General features: G+C 33.2%; 5 protein-coding genes across 17 annotated transcripts in view; 3 read left to right on the top strand and 2 right to left on the bottom strand.

Annotated features, from left to right (window-relative positions):
* The first annotated feature begins 335 nt into the window (after positions 1-335).
* LOC125077016 lies at positions 336-11,078 on the top strand. Its single transcript, XM_047688788.1, has 20 exons — positions 336-491; positions 673-932; positions 1,099-1,208; positions 1,426-1,605; positions 2,000-2,164; positions 2,732-2,941; positions 3,568-3,968; positions 4,591-4,919; positions 5,483-5,627; positions 5,896-6,039; positions 6,560-6,799; positions 7,098-7,322; positions 7,798-7,977; positions 8,611-8,743; positions 8,846-8,937; positions 9,144-9,280; positions 9,422-9,579; positions 9,993-10,123; positions 10,283-10,390; positions 10,784-11,078. The coding sequence occupies exons 1-20, from the start codon at positions 459-461 to the stop codon at positions 10,919-10,921; spliced, it is 3,519 nt and encodes a 1,172-aa protein (XP_047544744.1). The 5' UTR covers positions 336-458; the 3' UTR covers positions 10,922-11,078.
* A 7-nt stretch (positions 11,079-11,085) lies between these two features.
* LOC125077017 (U11/U12 small nuclear ribonucleoprotein 25 kDa protein) lies at positions 11,086-12,112 on the bottom strand. The gene is made up of 3 exons (XM_047688789.1): positions 11,851-12,112; positions 11,705-11,776; positions 11,086-11,462 (listed from the first exon to the last, which is right to left on the bottom strand). Exons 1-3 carry the CDS (start codon positions 11,995-11,997, stop codon positions 11,226-11,228), a joined length of 456 nt encoding a protein of 151 aa, XP_047544745.1. The 5' UTR covers positions 11,998-12,112; the 3' UTR covers positions 11,086-11,225.
* Positions 12,113-12,554: 442 nt separating this feature from the next.
* LOC125076971 (mitochondrial import inner membrane translocase subunit Tim13-like) lies at positions 12,555-13,075 on the top strand. The gene has a single exon (XM_047688729.1). The coding sequence runs from the start codon at positions 12,680-12,682 to the stop codon at positions 12,950-12,952; it is 273 nt and encodes a 90-aa protein (XP_047544685.1). The 5' UTR covers positions 12,555-12,679; the 3' UTR covers positions 12,953-13,075.
* On the bottom strand, positions 13,069-14,689 carry LOC125076970 (splicing regulatory glutamine/lysine-rich protein 1). The gene is made up of 3 exons (XM_047688728.1): positions 14,196-14,689; positions 13,801-14,114; positions 13,069-13,349 (listed from the first exon to the last, which is right to left on the bottom strand). Exons 1-3 carry the CDS (start codon positions 14,584-14,586, stop codon positions 13,260-13,262), a joined length of 795 nt encoding a protein of 264 aa, XP_047544684.1. The 5' UTR covers positions 14,587-14,689; the 3' UTR covers positions 13,069-13,259.
* A 512-nt stretch (positions 14,690-15,201) lies between these two features.
* LOC125077271 (patronin) overlaps positions 15,202-19,618 on the top strand; it is a 51,004-nt gene continuing 46,587 nt past the window's right edge. For 12 of the 13 annotated variants that reach the window (XM_047689167.1, XM_047689166.1, XM_047689171.1 and 9 more), the window contains exon 1: positions 17,331-17,543. In XM_047689167.1, the coding sequence (XP_047545123.1) occupies positions 17,424-17,543 (120 nt within the window). In that variant the 5' untranslated portion in view covers positions 17,331-17,423. Of the gene's footprint in view, positions 15,581-17,330; positions 17,544-19,618 lie in introns of those variants that run through there. The other variant, XM_047689168.1, reaches the window with a different exon arrangement.

The following is a 19,618-nucleotide window of genomic DNA, read 5'->3' as shown; positions in this document are numbered from 1 at the left end:
AACTTGTATAGAAAATGTTTTAATTAAGTTAAATAATTCAACTTATATTCTAAACTAGATAAAAAAAAAATTTGAACGATGTGATAGAAAAGAAATAACTCAAATATCCGCCTTAAATTATACCAATACAAACAAGTCAATTTGAATGTATGTTTTTGTAAAAGTTATCTTTGAACATATAACTTAAAAGCTTTATAATAAAGTATTTCATATATTCAAATATATTAAATACTTTTTTGATAATTTTACATGTATCTAAATAACATGGTAGTTTTTTAGGTACTTTATAATGGCAGCATTTTATTAACTTCAAAATTGACACAATTTGGCCGCTTGGCGTCGCCATTCGCCAATCAATGATAGTGTATTGTTTGTATATAAAAATCTATTTAATCGGATATAAGGTTGTATGATTTATGTATTCATGGAAATTGATGGCAAATACGTAGAAAAGCATTATGAAGCTTAAAAAACTCAAAGCAGATAATGAGGTAGGTTGGAGTAACCACTAAAATAAAAAATAAAAAATCTTATTCATGGGCAAATTGTTAACAAGATGTAAAAATGACATCAAATAAATGTTTGTTCTTAATAAATAAGTTACTATACTAAATTAATAAAAGTATTAATTACTAAACTATAATAAATATAGTCAATATATTTTTTATATAGGAGCCGGCTCCACCCGTGCCTCCTCAAGCTGAGATCATTGAAGCCGATTTATATAAGCGCTCGTATTTTGGTCCTGATGTACCGACTCTGGAGTTGGAGTGCTGGGAGGAGGAGCTGTCAGAGGCACAATTGCAAGCGTATAAAAACGCTGATGAGGAATATAAGAGCATTCAAAACAAACTTGATGTTATCGTTAAAGATACTGGAGGTGAAATTGTTTACAATGGAGATCAGTTTACTGCTTACCAATTGCTTGGAAAGTGAGTGCACTACAGGTTTTTATTAACTATCCCATAACAATATTTAATGATAACATTTGAAGTAACTTTTGTTCTTTAAGTGGATTTCAGTATTATATATATTTTCAATACTACACATATTATTTGATATAAAATAGAAGTAATCAATATTTGTTAATTTTTAAAGGCAGCCAGTTCTCAAAGATTTGGAACGGCAGAGTGCTGATATCATTCGATCTAGATCCCGGTCTCTCTCAATTTGTAAAGAGAAGGAGAAAGAAAATAAGGGTCGTAGAGGTAAATATTTTTGTTGTATAATTCTAGGATATTCTATTTTGTGGGTCTTGGCTTTAAGTTTTTTTACATCAATTACTATGCATTACATCTTAAAATGATATGAAATTTTTCACAAACATTTACTGTACTGTAACTGAACAAACTGCAAAATGTTTTGCCCATGTTTGAAATGATCTAAAAAGACAACTAAAATGTACCATTGCAAAACATTCATAAGGACGACCAAGAAAGAATCGTGAGGAAGACCGGGATTACTCTCCATCATCAGACAGAGCAAAATCGCCAGAACTTCGCCATAAGAAGAAGAAAAAGGACAAGGATAAGAAAAAAGATGATAAAAAGAGGGATGATGATAAGGAAGTCACTAAAACTAAAGACAAAACTTTGGCACCATCTAGTAAGTACAATTTCGTGTTTTAATTATATTTTTAAAAAAATAAGTTAGTCAATATTTCATTTGGAATAACTAATATTGCAAACTATTTACTCTTTTCCTATATTGACTGGCTCCTGATTTTGCGTCGCTTGAAAAAAGATACTTAGCAGTGCTATGAAAGTTATATTTTCACACCTGAAAAATTAGTAGTAATTATTCTTACTCCTGTCTTTGCTTTTGTAACCCTACGAGTTTTATCACAACTATATTATTAATGAATTTAGTAGAAAATGTCTCTTAACAGCTACAGTCACTTTTTCTTTCAAGTAGGACAGCAGATGAAACACTTTGATTAACCAAGGTCACCTAAAAATTAATATACTGTAAGTTTAATTGGAAATATTTATCTTTTCAGTTGTACACAGTGTAGTTAATAATGTTCGTCCATCTGAAGCAACTGCGGTAGGTGGGTTGCTTACCGGCAGTGCAACTAAAACTACAGCAATTGTAGACCTTACCAAAGACGATGGTAATAAGAATGTTGCTGACTCTCGGGAGGTATCGTTTAATAAGTTACAAGGTAATGTATTGTCGTATAAATAGTTTAATAATTGCTTTTATTAAAACTAATATTAATTGTTTTGCATGATTATGAGGCATTACTTATATAAGGTTTTAAATCATTTCCTTATATATCGCATTCTAATTCCTGTAATTAAATTGAATCTAATATATAATGTAATATATATATATAATATTTATATAAATTATAAACATAATCATAAATAAGTGCACACATTATATTCCACACATTACCTATAAAAATATATATACAATAAAAACCACCAATTTAAAACCATTAGATAGATTTAATATGTCACCTTCCTTACTTATCATTATTTTGCTTACGCACTACATATATATATATTTTTTTGTAGACTACCCTACATTTACATCACACAATATCCTTGTATTGTTTAGCACTGTATTGATATTATTGGGTTATTGTATTATTACTCCTATTATGTACGCCTATTCAACTTAATTTTTATACTAATTGTTTTGTAATTTTCTCTGTAAGTGATTTAGATGTAAATCTTTTGAGAAAAAAAATTTATGATATATATAAATATAAATGTGTGCGCAGGCAAGACGTTCCCGTCGCTGGTGGTGGTGGCGCGGCCCTACCTGCGCTCCAAGGAGAGCCCGCCCAGCGCCGACCGCGCCGCGCTGGACAGCAAGGTCAAGTCCGTGCTCATCCACACGCCCATGAAGTTCACGGAGTGGCTCATCCAGCAGGGCCTCGTGCGCTCCGAGCAGTGGTGCGCCGTGCACGCCGGCAACAAGCTCAAGCTGGGTGAGGCGTCTTTAAACTATATTGCATTAGGAATAATGTATCCTTGTCTCGAACTATCAAACCATATTAGTACTCTTTGTAATTGCATAACATACGAACTAATTTTAACATATCGCAGCCCCGGTGCGAGGCCATCGAATTAGCAAAAATTAAAAAAATGAGTTAAATGCGTAATAAGTGTCCTGAACTGTCCTTTACTTGGTGCAATAACCGTTACACATAGTTGCCGTAATATGGCTTTTGTGTCATTATGGTTTTGGCGCGAATCATGGCGACGCTTGGAGAATGTCAAAGTTTTAAACGCTCCTGAAAAATTGCATTTTCGCAAAAGTGACGGTCTCGCACCGGGGTGCGATATACATATAACACAGTATTCATTAGTAACATAAGCGAAGTTGCTTATGTTACTAATTGCCAAGATTTGTTTTAAAGAAAAAGTAAGTAAAAAGTTCTCATTTTATATAACATATTTATTTTATAATTATAAGGTAATATTAATGTTCACTTAATTATTGTGTACAATTTGAAATAACTAATATTGCAATTGTATTGTATTGTACGGACAAGTACCTTCCTTCTGTATTACGGTGACTATGTACTTATTATCTTGTTTTCCTCTTCTCCAGGCATGTATTCCGACGTGTCGAAGTTCCCGTACTCCGGCGGATACGTGTGGATATCCGAGTGTTGCCCCACGCGGTTCGTCTCCGTATTCTCCAGCTCTATCTTCGAAGGCGCTACATTCCCCCCAAGTGTGCTCCTTAAACTTATTTACCATTGGGCATGCCAGACAAACGTACAGAATGTCGTACAATGGGTCAAAGTAGACAATTTGTATGTCAAGGGTCTCTTTACGTGGTTAAGGGCGGTGTGTACTTCAGCGATTCATCACCATATGGGTCTACTAGGTGGACAAGGAAAGAAGGTCGAAGTGGGGGTGATATCTTTGGGAACGACTAGCCATGACGGCACTCAGAGACAGGTTAAAGTTGAAGTGTTGGGTGTGCTGGATCCTGTTGAGAAATTGGTAAGTGTTGAACAGTATAAAACCACACTAATTAATATTTAAATTATTAAAATTTATTTCTAAACATTTGTAAAATAGCTAGATTTATTCACGATAGTAAGAGTTGATTTTATTTTATAATAATTAAATATTAAATTTAAACTTATTTAATTTAACTAATGAATTGACCGAGCTGAAGCTCTTGCTAAAATCAATTCAAATTATTTTTAATACATTATTTTCACATAAAATATATTTCCCACAATATGAAACAATTCATGTTACTTTCCTATAATGCTGATTAAGCATTTACTTATACGGTTCTCACACCTTGGGCCAACGTAACTAACTAGTAAATAGTCATCTTATAAAATAAATAACTAGTAAATAGTCCTTTATTTTATAAGTTAAATATTGTTAAAAACAAATAGTAACTCTGTAGATAAAAATTATACATGCACTTTATTTTATTTTTTAATAATTAGTAAGAATTTGGATGTTATCAGTTAAGTCAATTATATTAAACTGAAACTAGGATACCATAACTTACCTAATGACATAATAATCTAAAAATTTATTTTTTGGACTAATATGACTTACCTATCTTACAGCATTGTACAAATTTCTATATTTGTTGTTTCAGATTCGCCTTCGTGCAGTCGAACCATTGGCGGAATACGAAAAAAACTACAAGAAGCGGTTCCAGAAGATTCTCGAACCACTCACCAACTGGGTTCATCCCTCCTCAGTTATACTGACAGATTTAACAGTTGACAAAGGAACATTAGTGTCCATGGGCTTTAAGACTGTCCACCAATCGACTTCGCATTCAGATCAGCCGATGAAGTACAGCAATGCTAATATAATGGAGTACCTTCGAAGGATTGTGCCCAGAATGTTCCAGAACACACTATCGCTGCTTTCAAGGCAGATAATTCAGCAATTTCTTGATGAACTAGTATGGAGAGAAAAGTGAGAAGCTTTGCATTACAATTTTTTTATACTTTAATATTATTGTGGTATATCCACCTTGCTGTTCCTTTATCGATTGGTGTATTGTACACCAAATACACAGTCAGAATTTAAATATGATATGTTCTGGAGCTATAAATAATTTCCATGTACAATTGATTTGACATCTTTAATGGAAAAAAGAATATTATGAGCAACCTTGCATATATCAGTAAAAATACTGACCTATAAATTTTTTTATCTTTAATATATAAATCTTAAAATGAGTTTATTTGTTACCTTTTCACATATTAATTACTCAATCATCATGAATTTTTCATACAAACTGTCAGGGGTACAGTTAAAAGACAGAGTTACCTTACCTTCAAGCAGAGAGAGCTCACACCCCTAACGCCTCACAAGCGTGCGATACCGCGGGCTAAAACTAGTATACTTATATACACATGATTGTTTAAACTTAAACATTCTTTAATAAATTTGAGTAGAATATGTTTGTCCAGTATCGATTCTTTAACATTAATATTATTACTTAGTATTATATTTCAAATGTTTCTGTAATGTAGATTCGGCGTATCTCCTGGTCAAGCGTTCGATAATATCGTCGCTCATATTGCCGAGCAAACAAAAATGGAGGCCAAAGATCCAATCACTATTCGACTTAACAAGATTGCTTCCAATCCATTCAAGAATTGGAAATATCCTAGTAAGGTAAAGACGAAAATAATTTTATTTTACTTCTAAAGTTCTGATAATAACTTCGTCGACATTTTTTCACGCATTCATTATTCATTGAATTTTATTTCTCAACTAATGATGTCAATGATTTTTCTTTATTCCTATTATTGAAATAAACTATATAGTTATTGAAGTTATATTTAAACACTTTTAGGTTTTACTTCTTCGCTTCGCTTGAGAACATTTAGATACCAAAGTTGCATTGTATTTAGTCATGATATACTTCTTTTGAATATTCTAGAAAAAAGACAAAACTGAAGACCCTGAGCCGGAAGTTCGCAGCAAACGCGGTAGAAAGAAGAAGGAACCGTCACCGTCACCTCCGCCGAAGAAAAGGAAGAAGGAAAAGACGGCCTACGTCGAGGATGATGATGACGAGGAGGAGGTTCGTGGAGATGAGTTTATCGAGATAGATGGAGTTTATAGTTTAAAAATAGATAAATTAAAATACCGTTCATTGTAGCCTTTTTAATAGGGAATGTAAACAATCATAATATCGTGTTTTTTAATTGAAAACTTTTTTAAGCGCACTTTGTCTCGTTCTGAGTGAATCATGTGTGAAACGTCACGCCGTAATTTAACGCACTCACGGACTCCCGGAGCGTTTTTTCAAGAATTGTATTGGATTATTTTCAATTTGTGCTGTGTGTTATCAATCGTGAAAAATATATTTAGCGAGGAAAAGTGCTCGCATTTCTCAAACGAAAACAAAGTTTGGCTGGCAAATATATATATTTTTTTGTCATATATAAAAAGTCCTTTTTTAGAGCTGCTACGATAAGAAACTCTTTTTAGTACTGTTTCGGTAAAGTTAGGTTACTTTGACTGATTTGTGTTATTATCTGTATAAATTAAGGATCCAAACATATTTTAAACATAATCTTACACTCACATTATTTTACTAGGTACCATTGGCTCTTCGTCGTACAAAGATTAAGCAGGAGAAAACAAAGGAGAAGGAGGAGACACCCACGCCACGTGGACGTCGCAAGACCGTCCGCTCCTATGTAGATGACGACCTCGACGATGTACCGCTGAAGAATATCAAGAAGGAAATCAAGCCCGAGGAGACCGTGTCTCTGGAACGCTTCTACTTCGGACAAACCAAGGAGGGAGAGACAGAAAATGAAGCTATCGCTGTCGAGGTAAGACCATATTAGTGAACAAAATATAATTATAATTTACAAGTCGAACGCTACTTCGCTCGAGTTTTAGGGTCAGAAAGCATACAAAAAGCTCACGTCCTTCCTATGGACTTCTAGCTTGTTGCATACAAAAATTCCGTCAACTTCGGTGCAGTGGTTTGGTTGTGAGAGACCAACAGATTTACATCCGCATTTATAATCTTTGTGCTGGTGATTAATGTCAAAGTCAAAATTTGTCAAGTGTCTAAAAGTTGGTCATGTTTTATTTTTGTAATAACCCTTCCGGCCGTCGGCGCAGTGCCCGCTCTGCCACGAGCAGTTCACGGAGAGCGCGCCGCTGGCGGAGCACCTGTTCGCGCACGCCGTGCCGCCGCCCGCCGGCGCCGCGCCCGACGCGCCGCAGTGCGCCTTCTGCCTCGCGCGCTTCCCCTCGCGCGACGAGCTCGACGCGCATCTCAAGATCTCGCACCCCGTCGACACCAAGTCGCCCGACCTCTTCACCTACGCGTGCCTCATCTGTGAGGTAATATCGCTACGCTTAATGCTTGTTGAAATGAGGTTCATATTATGAGCAAACTTTAACTAGAACGTTGCCAGGATCTTCAGCTCGGGTTCTACGAAAGGTGTATTGGTATCATCTGAGTTGTAAACAAATAAAACAAAAAAAAAATTCTCTTGAAAATTATCGTGTTCGCTTGTTCAGTCGGAAACATCCGATGAACAAAAAAGCGATCACGGGGACTATTAAAAAAATAAAAATAAATAATAGAACATAAATTAAAAAATAATAATAATTGTGAACTGAACTGAAATAGTCTTAAAATTGTTGTCAACAGATTTTTGTTTTTCTAAAGAGACTAGATATATAGAGTCTATAACTATTTTTATTCCTTAGAGAAGCTTTCGGGCAGAGTTGGTTTGGTTTTCCATTTAGCCTCCTTTGCAATATTAACGGCAATGTGTTACATTATAAACAAGTGCGAACAATGGTCGGGCAGGTGCGGTTCGCGGCGGTGCTGACGCTGGCGGCGCACATGCAGAAGGCGCACGCGCCGCGCGAGCTGCCGTACGCGTGCGGCTCGTGCGCCTACCGCGCGTCCGCGCACCGCGCCGCGCTGCAGCACCGCGCCGCGCGACACGCCCGCGCGCGCGCGCTGCACTGCCCGCACTGCCTCAAGGTCACTGCCCTCACATATACATTGAGATGGCTTTTTGGTTCATATATTTATTTATTTAACGAATAATAATGTGTATACATTATTGTTTAGTGTCATTAAGTTATAAATACATTACAATTATGTACGTATTTATTCAATGGTTACTACCTAACTAATATGGCTAAAACTTAGTTTAAAATTTACCTATTTGAAAAATGTATAAAATAGTGTGACTTTTTATCTCGTATTTGTGCTACATAGTATGAAACGAAATCGCTTCCCGCCATTTGTATGCTTCGAATTTTTAAACTACGCAACGGATAATAAAGCGGTTCTCATTAATAAACAGTGATTCAAGAGGAAGTTTTATATGTATAATACCTGCAGATTCAATTTGGGAAAAGCCGGGAATTTTAACTTTCCTAGCCGAAAAAAAAACAAATATTTTTCATTTTATATTTGTTCTTCAATATAAAACTTATATAAAGACCGTGCAAAGCTCTGCTTTGAACGGTCTTTATATAAGTTTTAGATCACGGTCTACTAGCTAGTGAGGTAGCTAGTTTAGTAGAAACCATGTTAAAATTACAACTTTCAAATTAAAAATATGTCCTTAATTAACAAAATATTATATAAAAAATATTTTGCTTATAGGTGATACCGATATACGCAGACGGCCACGAACTGACATCGAACGTATTGGTGTACATTGATCATCTAAAACAACACCAGGATAAGGAATTAGAAGTTAGATGTAACAGATGCGTGTTGAAGTTCGTACATCTTGGTAGGTATAATAATAATAATAAAAAATGGGTACGCTGGACTTAAATAACGCTATTCGGTATGAAAAAAAAAAACAATCAATTTTTCAACATTTTATTTTCAGGCCAACTTAAAGAGCACCAAATTCGTGATCACAAACCTGTAGATGATGTAATTCCATTGTGCTCTGAAGAGCATTTGATAAATCAACCCAAGGTAAGAAATAATAACTCTACATATATTATTACATACATACATTAAAAATATAGAACATACATACATATATATTAAAAATTATTTGCTCGTGAAAGCGATAACAATGTTTTTTTTGTATATAAATCATAAACCTAAATAGTGTTTCATTTCAAAGTATTATAATATGATGCATATTTATTTTATTGAACCCTTTGTTTTTTAATTAGAACAAAGCGCGACCACCAGTCAAAGATTCAACGAGTCACGCCATCAGTGATACCTACGAGCAGACGACACTAGTGCTGCCAGACGGTTTCCTCTGCCGCGAGTGCGACACGCCACTCGATAGCGACAAGCACTTTTTGTTAGTTCCCCCTAACTGATACTCTATAGTATCTTTTATGAAAATTCAATAAAATGCTAATATTTTTTTTATCTATTAGCCATTTTGCTCACTCGATGATTATTTTTGAAATTATTTCAATTTGTTTGTGCAATTTATCAGGGGGCGCACGAAATGCAGCAAGTGCCCATACGCGACGTCGTGCTACCGCGGCATGTTGCGGCACAGCGGCTACTGCGCGGGGCCCTTCTCGCTCGAGGTCGCTCCGCGTCGCGCCGCCACTCGCCTGTACTGCGTCTGCGGGTACGCCACCGACATCGGTGAGTACGTTGTTGTCCACCAATCACTGGTGAACAATGGTAAAGCTCTCAAATCGCAAATGCATTGATCTCCTCTAGTCTTCCTCTGAACTCGATCATAAATTTAATGTCATTAGAATGAAGAGAGGTTTTTCACCCGACAGTTATCTTTTTCAGAATAATAAAATTTTACGTTTTTCTGTACATAAAAATACAAAGTAAATAAAATTCTTTAAATAAAAGTTAAATAATCGACGAAAAAAATCAACTAGTAGTATGATATATTTTATTACAATTAGTAATTGTCAAATAAACTAATATTTATAGCAGACATATGTATGTCTATGTAGCAGAAATAAAGAAAAGCTCTGCTATGTAGCAGAAAATAAAAAATACACTTCCCCACATCTAATTAACTTAAAAAATATATACAGGCACAGACATGCTGACCCATTTATTGGCTACACATCACACAAGTGCTTACACTTCAGAAGAGGACGCCCGGGCCAATACAGTAAGGGATGAGAGTTATCCACCTAAGGCAACTGAAGAGCCCGTGGAACCGGTAAATTATTTAATATAGATTTTATATGAAAAAAATTATATGCATTACATGTCAAAAAAATTTAATGTCATTGACAATGATACTAATTCGTTTTTGTAACTTGAGTATGTGATAAATAAAAATATATGTGCGTTATAAATAAAATATATGATCATTTAGCCTGTGGAGAGCTTGCCTGCAATACCGGATTATGCTCCACCTTCAGTTATCAACACACAGTTATCACTGGACGACCTAGCACCACCCTCTGTTTTGCAATCGGATCAGGTATATAATTTGTATTTAAGTTTAATTTTTTGTAAAGTTGAGTACATTTAAAACTGGTTATTTATTTGTTGATTGTCAAGATGGCCGAATAATACAAGTACCACTGAACTTTGATGTGCTTTTTTGAGTGCATAATTCATCTCATGCTCTGCAGTGATGAAAACATTGTGAGGAAACTTGCATGGGTCATATGAATATTTGCCACAAGTATATCCATAACCCAAATTTTATCCTTAACTCAGAAACGGGACATTTACAGGCTGTTACTTTAGTTTTTTCTTTTATTTAAAGTATTCAACAATCCATTCAGTGTGATGCTAATGTAAAGACAATATTTAATTTTATAATTTTACTTTGTAGTTCTCTCTAAATAATAATATTTAATCTTCCTAGCATGACCAGGAGCTACTGAAGGATGCATATGATAGACCGTTGGCTACCCCACGTCATGAAGAAGCACATTATAGCCTTGGAGATTTTGAGCCTCTCCCTCAAGAGCCGCCTCCTCAACCAGACTTCGAACAACTTTAAAATTTCTCACAATAAAATGGTACATTTATGTACATTGTTTATTAAAAAAAATTATAATTTTAAAGTGCAGTGAAGGAAAAAATATTCTTAACTAAAGATTATGTAATATATTATTTGGCTCATTAATATAATAATAAAGTGGAAATGTTTTAAACAATTAAATGAATCTATATTATATAATATTATTGTTCTTTTAATAATAGTTGTCTATTATATACAATTATAAAACTATGTTACTGCAAGTAAAACCTTTCACTAGTTAATCATCTTCAGATACAATTATTTTAGTAATAAATAAATATAGTTATAATTTTGGCTTTTTTCTTTTCTTCTTGAATGCTAATGTAACCTTATTTGTAACTCCATAATTAGCAATGCAACTGTTATCATCATCAAGAATCAAACTGTCAAAGTTTATATTATATGTTTTCCAAATATATTTCCATGATATTTTCACTTTATTACCGATTCTATTTTGATGTAACTGAAAATGTCTTGAAATTGCCTTTTTTAGATCTCTTACTGTAGTGTTTTGTGGGACCTAAAAATGTTTGAAAATTATAGAATTATGTACAATCAACATAATAGATAATTACAATAGATTTTTTATGGAAGCAAAGGCATCATAGCAAAGCAGATTCAATTCTTCCCAAAAATGTTCCAAAATCTTCTTCTCAAAAGGAGAGGAGGCCTTAGCTCAGCAGTGGGACATTAATAGGCTAGTGGTGGTTGTACAGACTAAGTTTATAGAATGTTAGTAACACAAAAACAATTAAAACTTACGATCACTTTCAAGGGATGTTCATTTTCTCTCGAAATATATATTGTAATAGATTGACCGTGCTCTACAGCTATCTGCGGAAACAGATTAGGAAACTGAATTAACAGTAATAGACTTTATATACAAAAGTTAATATAAATAGACTTACCAGCGATTGAATTTCTTCTAAAATAATATCCGGCGGCAAATCGGATAGCAAAGAATCGGAACTTAAGATAGTTTGAAGTGATGATTTGCTAACTTCAAGAAGATCATCATGAGACAACGTTTTAGCAACTTCAGCAATTTGGTCCATTTATAAGTTAAAATTATCTTTCAGGTCATTTGCTCTACAGATATTTATCCATGTTTATTATTCGCTACAAAAAGAGCCATAGCATACATATATACAAATATCCGACTACAGAGAATGTCAAAAAGCCGATTCAGTTACTGTCAATGTCAATTGTCATCAGGTGTTTTGTTTTTTTTTTGGTGATAAGCTGGATTAGTAAATTTTGTTTCTCATTAAATTTAATATTTTTGATTCAAAATGATTGATTAATAAAAGTGAAAATCAGTAGAATGTAAATTTTAAAACCGTATCAACTACAAATAAGCATTGAATAAAATATCTTAACTGATAGTACAACTTACTAGGTTATATACTATACTACAAATATGTAAACCTACAAATTCATCTTACTTGAAATAAAAAAGCTTTATATGTTATTAAAATTCTTTATAAAAAGTTTACTTTGTACTTATCCTTACATTTTTTTAAGTTCTGAAATCTCTATAATCTGGAGCTACATTTTAAAATGAACTATGTTTGTCTATGGTGTTATTGACTTATCCTTATCTACATTACGTCTCTATGATCTGAGCTCAGTTTGCCCAATCAGTGAAATTTAATATTTTATAGGTTAGGATTTTCCATAAAATAATTTGAGTATAAAGTTGAATAGGTACGACTCAATAAAATTGTTATTACAAAAATGGATTCTTTATCTACCGGGTCATTAAGCGGAGCGCAAAAAGAAGAGTTGATGGACCAGGTCAAGCAACAAATCGCGATAGCCAATGCACAAGAACTCCTGACTAAAATGTCTGAGAAATGTTTTAAAAAGTGTATCAATAAACCTGGAACAGCTTTAGACAATTCAGAACAAAAATGCATAGCAATGTGCATGGACCGATACATGGATTCTTGGAATCTTGTCTCCCGAACTTACAGCAGTCGAATCCAAAGAGAAAGAAACAACATGTAAAACTTCGTTACGAAGTGTTAAGCTTACGCTGTGTTGTAAATATAGAGATTGTAGTAAAGGGCATGTTAAAATTGTGAGTTGCGTCTAATACTTGTTGTGTTTAATAAAAAATGTTTTAGGTTATGTCTCCCTTTTATTTATAATAAGAACATTGGATAATTATCATATACAAAAGTAATAAATACTTTGCTTTAAAAGTAATTGTAATCTAAGACTGAAGATGTAATGATGGTGTTTGAATTTTTAAATATGTATATAATTATATTATTTCACATTCCTGTAGTTTCTAAAGATTTATATTTTAAAATCATTGCACTTCATCTTTCAGCATTTTCTTTCTATACTGATACAATTTCTTTATCCACATCTCCATTCGTTCTTCTTGACTGGGGATTTCCTGAAAAATGATGTAAATTTAATGCAACTTAAATAATCCCAATTCAAAAAGAAAAAACAATCTATACTGGTTTCACACATTTAAAGCACAAAAAATAATTTTAAAGTACTTTAAAAAAATAGTAAATAATACAAAAGCTGAATGTATAGTTATAAAAATTGATATAATATGTACTTTATTATTCAAACAGAATTACATAATTAAGTCACAAGGTAAATTCAGATACAGATAAAGATTATTAGCAATTATAAATGAATATCAGTTTCCTTGAGAATTATTGAATGGACTTCTAATTAATTAGCAATTACAAATATGAATTTTAAAAAAACTTAACTACTACAATTAATTACAACCTTTTTAGTGAGTGCTCACTATTTTTTAAAAAATTAATCATATAAAAATGTGTTTCACGGATCATACAATTACAATTATATATGAAAATATTACTTACATTAAAGTTTAAAATGGAATCATCATTTTGCTCTTTAAATTCTGGCTCTGCAACCTTTACAGTCTCTGTGTTTAAGTCAATAACAATGTTTTGTTTTTTGTTTCTTGAGGATGTGAATGACTTTTGCACAAATGAGTCACTGTTTAATTCTGCCAGAAGATTCCTATCATGTATTGTTGGCATTTCTTCTTTGACCTCTACTTCCTTGTATTCATAGGTTGGTATTTTGGTCATAGTTAAACCAACTGCCTCTGCAGCTTTAATTGCTTTCTCAATCTTTGTTTCTGTGTCATCTAAATTAAACTTACGGGGTTCTGAAAAGAAGGGTTACTATAGATGTCTGGAAGCTTCTCATTTCAATTCAGTCTTAATTATAAAGCATTTTGAATACATACCTATATCAAATGAACTGGATCTACTGCTAGAAGAATGTGATCTTTTTCTGTTCTTTCGCTTACTTTTGTTGTATGCCGAGCGGCTCCTAGAGTTAGATCTTGAATGTGAACGCTCTCGGGAATGTTTGGACCTCTTAGATCTTGAACGCGAAGATGACCGACGCTTCGACTTGCTCTCATACCGTTCTCTCGAAAGACTCCTAGAATAACTCCTTCTTTTGTATTTTGAATGTGAACTTGACCGTTTTCGTCGTTGACTGCTAGATTCCGATCGATCTCTAGAGCGAGAACGTCGTTTATGTTTACTTTTGGACTTTTTTCGGTCGTATGACGATTCAGAACTGTAAGATGAACTCCTTTTGTCTCGATATTTACTCTTTTCTCGAGGCATTTGTGCAAATATATTTCTACACTGATTCAGGCATTATAAAACATGCATTTATTTTTATACGCATACGTTTAACGTACAGACTACAGTCGTATATCGCACTGGCCTTTTGACATTGACAACTGACAATTTACATTAATAAGTAATAAGCCTTTTTTTCTTTTTTCACATCTTACTATTCAAATATTTTAATTTGATGGTAATTTTAAATAGAAAAGCATGTTTAATTCTAAAGAGAAAACAATTTTATCTACTTGATTAATATAATATTTTAAGGAGTCATTTTGTCATAATTGAATATAGAAGTGATAAATTCGGTTAAACTTTGAATTTGTACGAAGTACTTTCACTGTAAAATCATAGATGGCACCATAACACTTCGTTCTGTTTAATAGTGAATACGTTCCTAATATACGTTATCCTGTAAAAACTGCTAAAAGACTTATAAAAGAAACAAATCCAACATTATTTAATGTAAGAATATTACTTTGGCTTTGTTTTATCTTGTTTCCCTTATCGTCAAAATATTTTAAAATAATATTTTTTTGATTTTATGTCATGACATTCAAAAAAGATGCGTAAATAGAATCGTAAGATAGGGCAGCGACCACAGTCAGTCGGCCTCGATGACGGAATGCGTGAAATTTTAAGATGGTGATGAGCAGTGTTTTATTAATTTTACATATAAAATTGGATATTGGTGTACTATATTCTTGATGATATAATCAGAATGTGTCCAATGGTATGAGTAATAAGACATTAGTACCTTTTCTTTTGGCGTAGTAGATTCAAAGTGTTGAACGTGTTTAGTTGGATCATTGACATTGTTTCGTTATAAATTTTTGTACCATCGTGATTGTTATGTTTATGGGAGTATTATGTGCTTTTGTAATGCCCAGTCGATGGATTAGGCGTTTCTGATGTTTTCGAAGTCATGGAGAGGCAGGAACGTACATATGCCAACATGGAGGCCACAGACACTGTGGACACCAAACAGGTGAGTTTGAGATGTCTATAATTGCCGGTCGCGGACAATTTATGTTTTCAGCGCACATGTCGACATATATATTGATAAAAAACGTTATTAAGGCTGATTGCTCATTATTTTAATCCATACATTTATGCAGATTGGTATTAGTCATAAGAATCATATATCTGAATGCCTACTGTATTATTGTGTTGTAAGTGTTATAGATCCGAAATTTAAGTGGTGGAGTCACCTTTAAATCATTCTAAACAAATCAAGGCAAAGAGTGGGTGAAGTTGACTGCCCACACTCCTGTTGAATAAATTATTGCTATTAGAACATTGTTATGTGCCTAACATGGTATATCAGATATATTTCATATATATGTATAGCATATGAAACCTTTGTTTTAAACTTTCAATAATTAATTTTTACTGCTTGTATTACTATGTATCTATTGGAGTATAAGTTAAATGACTTTAAAGTACAAAATTATGATATTTAATTATCTATAATTGAAATATTGTAATTGTTTATAAACAAGGGCATAAATATAAACAAGGCTAGGCTATTTTGAGGATTTTACTATTATTTCAGAATTAATATATTTCAGTATTCCATTAATAACAAAATTTTTTATATAAAATAATAATATTAAGGTTTAACTTTAGGACAAACATAGTTGTTGTTCTATAATGTTAGCCCTGCTTTTTGTATTACGAAAAAGTTTTTATTAGTGTCGGAGACTAAATTCAGAAGTGGTATATTCATAATATCCAACCATAGAACAAGTGTAATACTTATATTTTACTAGCTGCCCGTAATAACTTTGTTTGGCTAAAATTTTTGGAGTTTCCCTACAATTTTCTCCCATTACTTGAAATTTTTAAAATTTCTGTCATAGTGAGTGTTTTGTGTCACAAAAAGGCTTGAAGTTTAACATAGGTAATGTTAAACTTCAAGTCAATCGGAGCTTGACATTGACCTTAAAAAATAAATCATCTTCCAATAAATCGGATTGCTCGAAAATGCACAAACATTAAGTTACTAAAAAGTTTAAGTATAAATAGATTTATATTCCTTACTTGCAAAATGATTGATCCCAAGTACAAACTTCCATCTCCCTTTTCACTTACTTAAGGTATGATTTCCTAGGGATCTAACCTGACTTTATCTTTACTAAAACTTTACTAAAAATCTCTTACAGTAATAGGCTTCCTTTGTAACATTATGTTACATTACATACATATAAAATAATGTAAATTAATAAGATCTTAGAATATTTTACAAATTGATTGGAATTTATTTTTAGTCAACCTTATTGGTATATAAGTTAATAATAAAATTTCTTTGTTGTTCATATATATACACTATCTCTCTTGTTATTGTATTGAACATAAGTTTTCCTTAATAACATTATAACAATATATAAAATGTCCGCTATCCTTCTTTATTCCAATTTGTGTCAAAATGATACATTTGTATTTGTACTTGAAATAAAACATTTTTTTTAATACTTACACTTTTTATGGCATTGTTTAAATCGATTTATAAAATCAATAATAATCAATTTGAAATACTTGGAATTCATATTAACATGTTTGCAAAAAAAAAAATTTATCACCCCGATACTATAAATTAGTTAGAATAACTTAGCATATAAGTTATGTCCTCTAATCGCGATATATTCAATGTTAACATACTTATCTCATTGTCAAACAATCCTCAACGCCGTGGTAGGGGGGCGCGTGTCGGCCCAAGCGCAGGCAGTTGAAACGCGTCGGGCGCGCAGCACGCCGCGCGCGTATCCATCTCCGCTAAAGTGATGTCCACGTGAGCGTCCAGTGGTTATTGTGTAGTGTGTGTATTAATAATGGTAGCCATGGTAGCCTCAGCGTCTGGATACGGCACTCTTCGCCGATTTCTGAGCGCACCTGATGGCCAAGAAACGGAAAACACCGGTATTGTTCCGAGCGCCTCTGTCGCGGTCTCGGTAAGTTATCCTATTGCGATATAAGCACTGTTACATTGATGAGCGATACGCTACGCGTATGGAATGCTGATGTTTCGATTCAGGTGTAGGTGAAAGATTGTATTATCCATTATCTATGTTTCATTAGGTATTCAAACATGATAACTATATTATTGTTTATGACGTGTTATTTTTAGAAACGATAAGTTTATATATATAAAGACTAAATTAATACATATATAATGCGAATAAGTATTTAGGTTTACGTATTCCAAGGCCAAAGAAATCGCGTTGCAAAACTATTTTTAAGACAAAAGCTTAGAAAGTCATGCGTTATTTCTAACAATCATTACAATGACTATTAAGATTGCATTGACGCCTAGAGCACTCTGCGTGAGCTCTAATACCTAATAATTTTCTTAATTTGTTGGCCTGCTTAAAAGCAATATTATGTATTTTTAACTCTGTTCGATGTTGCCGTAGGAAATTGTCGTGCCCGTTTCGGAACAAATTTTGTAGTTAAAAAAAGAATCGGAACAGCCATCAGTTACTGAAATCGTCCGCCGTGAGGTCAGTAACCTTACTTTCCTTTTTAATATTCGTCTCTTATATTACCATCGATTGAAATGTCGTCCTTGGCCGCGCTAGCCACATGGATTGTTAAATATTTTATGTTCATGATGTCATCTTCCACGTTAGGGAATAGACGGGATGGTGCGCCCAAGGTTAGGGCATCAGACCGTAGCCGCATCTCGGAGACTCACGGCTCGTTGGTTGCCGCACGCGAAAGGAGCTCGTCTCTAAAACTCTTTGGATGAGCTGAGATTACCGACCCAGATCTCACTGGCGCTTATTCACTTTTTACCCTCAAAAGTTAACGTGGGACGATGTAGATTATATTAAAATTATTCGCTCCTCCAATTAAAGTGATGTACTATCCAAGTAAAATTAATTTGGCAAAAAAAAATCAGTAAATCCCCAAAGTGGTTAGATTGATTCTAAACTGTTTTGTGGATTGTTTTTTTTTGAGTAATACTTTAATTTTGATTAAAGAACTTTGACTATGTTTTTGTTTATTCTTGTTTTCAATAGATACATATGAATAATTTCACCTTTGGTAACCGGACAGCGCAATCAGTCATGAACTTGGAAGACAAATTGATAAAATGTCTTACTGTGACTAGAATATCTATCTTTTTGGACTTATTTAAGGGGTTATTACATCTTAATGAATATGTATATCAGTGTCTTAAAATAGTATGAGAGTTTATTTTTTATTACAAAATTTAACGTCAAATAAGAGATTGTAAAATGATCCGTCATAATTCAATAGACAGAGAAAATATCAAGCTACAGACACGTTTGAAGCGATAATAAAATGGAGAGTGGAGCCTTTGTTCGCAATTTCCTTTCCCACAGTAATGTTTTTAGTCACAAATACAGAGTGAATGAATCAAAAACGCCACTCGTGACGATTTTTTTTACGATCTTAACTTTGATACATTTACTATTTTATAGCCGCGTATTGCATTAGCGAAATATGTGATCGTGTGTGACTCGCTGTATCTTTAATCTTTTTTGCTTAATTTTACGCGATTCAATATAGCTTTGACATGTGATTCTGATTTAACAAGAAAAATACCACCGTTAGAACTACATGAACTATACGTTTTCTCTCTCCTGCCTTTGAATAATTTGCCAAAATATTACATTGTATACGCATTATTTACTTTATTTTTATATAGTATTGTCTTATGATATGCAATAAAATAATAAAATAAAATATAATTATTATAATGGTTTTAAAATTATTGACAAGAATTGTAAACATTTAAGAAATATTACTCAATACAGACTAAGGAACTAAGTATGCATTTTGGATCTAGATTAATCGTGACTCGATAAAACCAGTGTCCTTAAACATTCCATTAGAGATGCAAAGTACACTTTAGCTCGAATGTCAATTAAGTGCTAAATGTATCGAAGTCTGTTTGTCATTTAAGACGTTAAGTTTAATGTAATTGATTCTACCGCATACTCATGTACTTAAACCTCATTAGAATGATTGTCGTGTTAATGATCACCTTGTATCATTA

This window comes from Vanessa atalanta, chromosome 3 (genome assembly GCF_905147765.1).
Source record: "Vanessa atalanta chromosome 3, ilVanAtal1.2, whole genome shotgun sequence".
NCBI lineage: Eukaryota > Metazoa > Arthropoda > Insecta > Lepidoptera > Nymphalidae > Vanessa > Vanessa atalanta.
The sequence above is the reverse complement of the archived record's forward strand: the minus strand, read 5'-3'. Positions and strand labels throughout refer to the sequence as shown.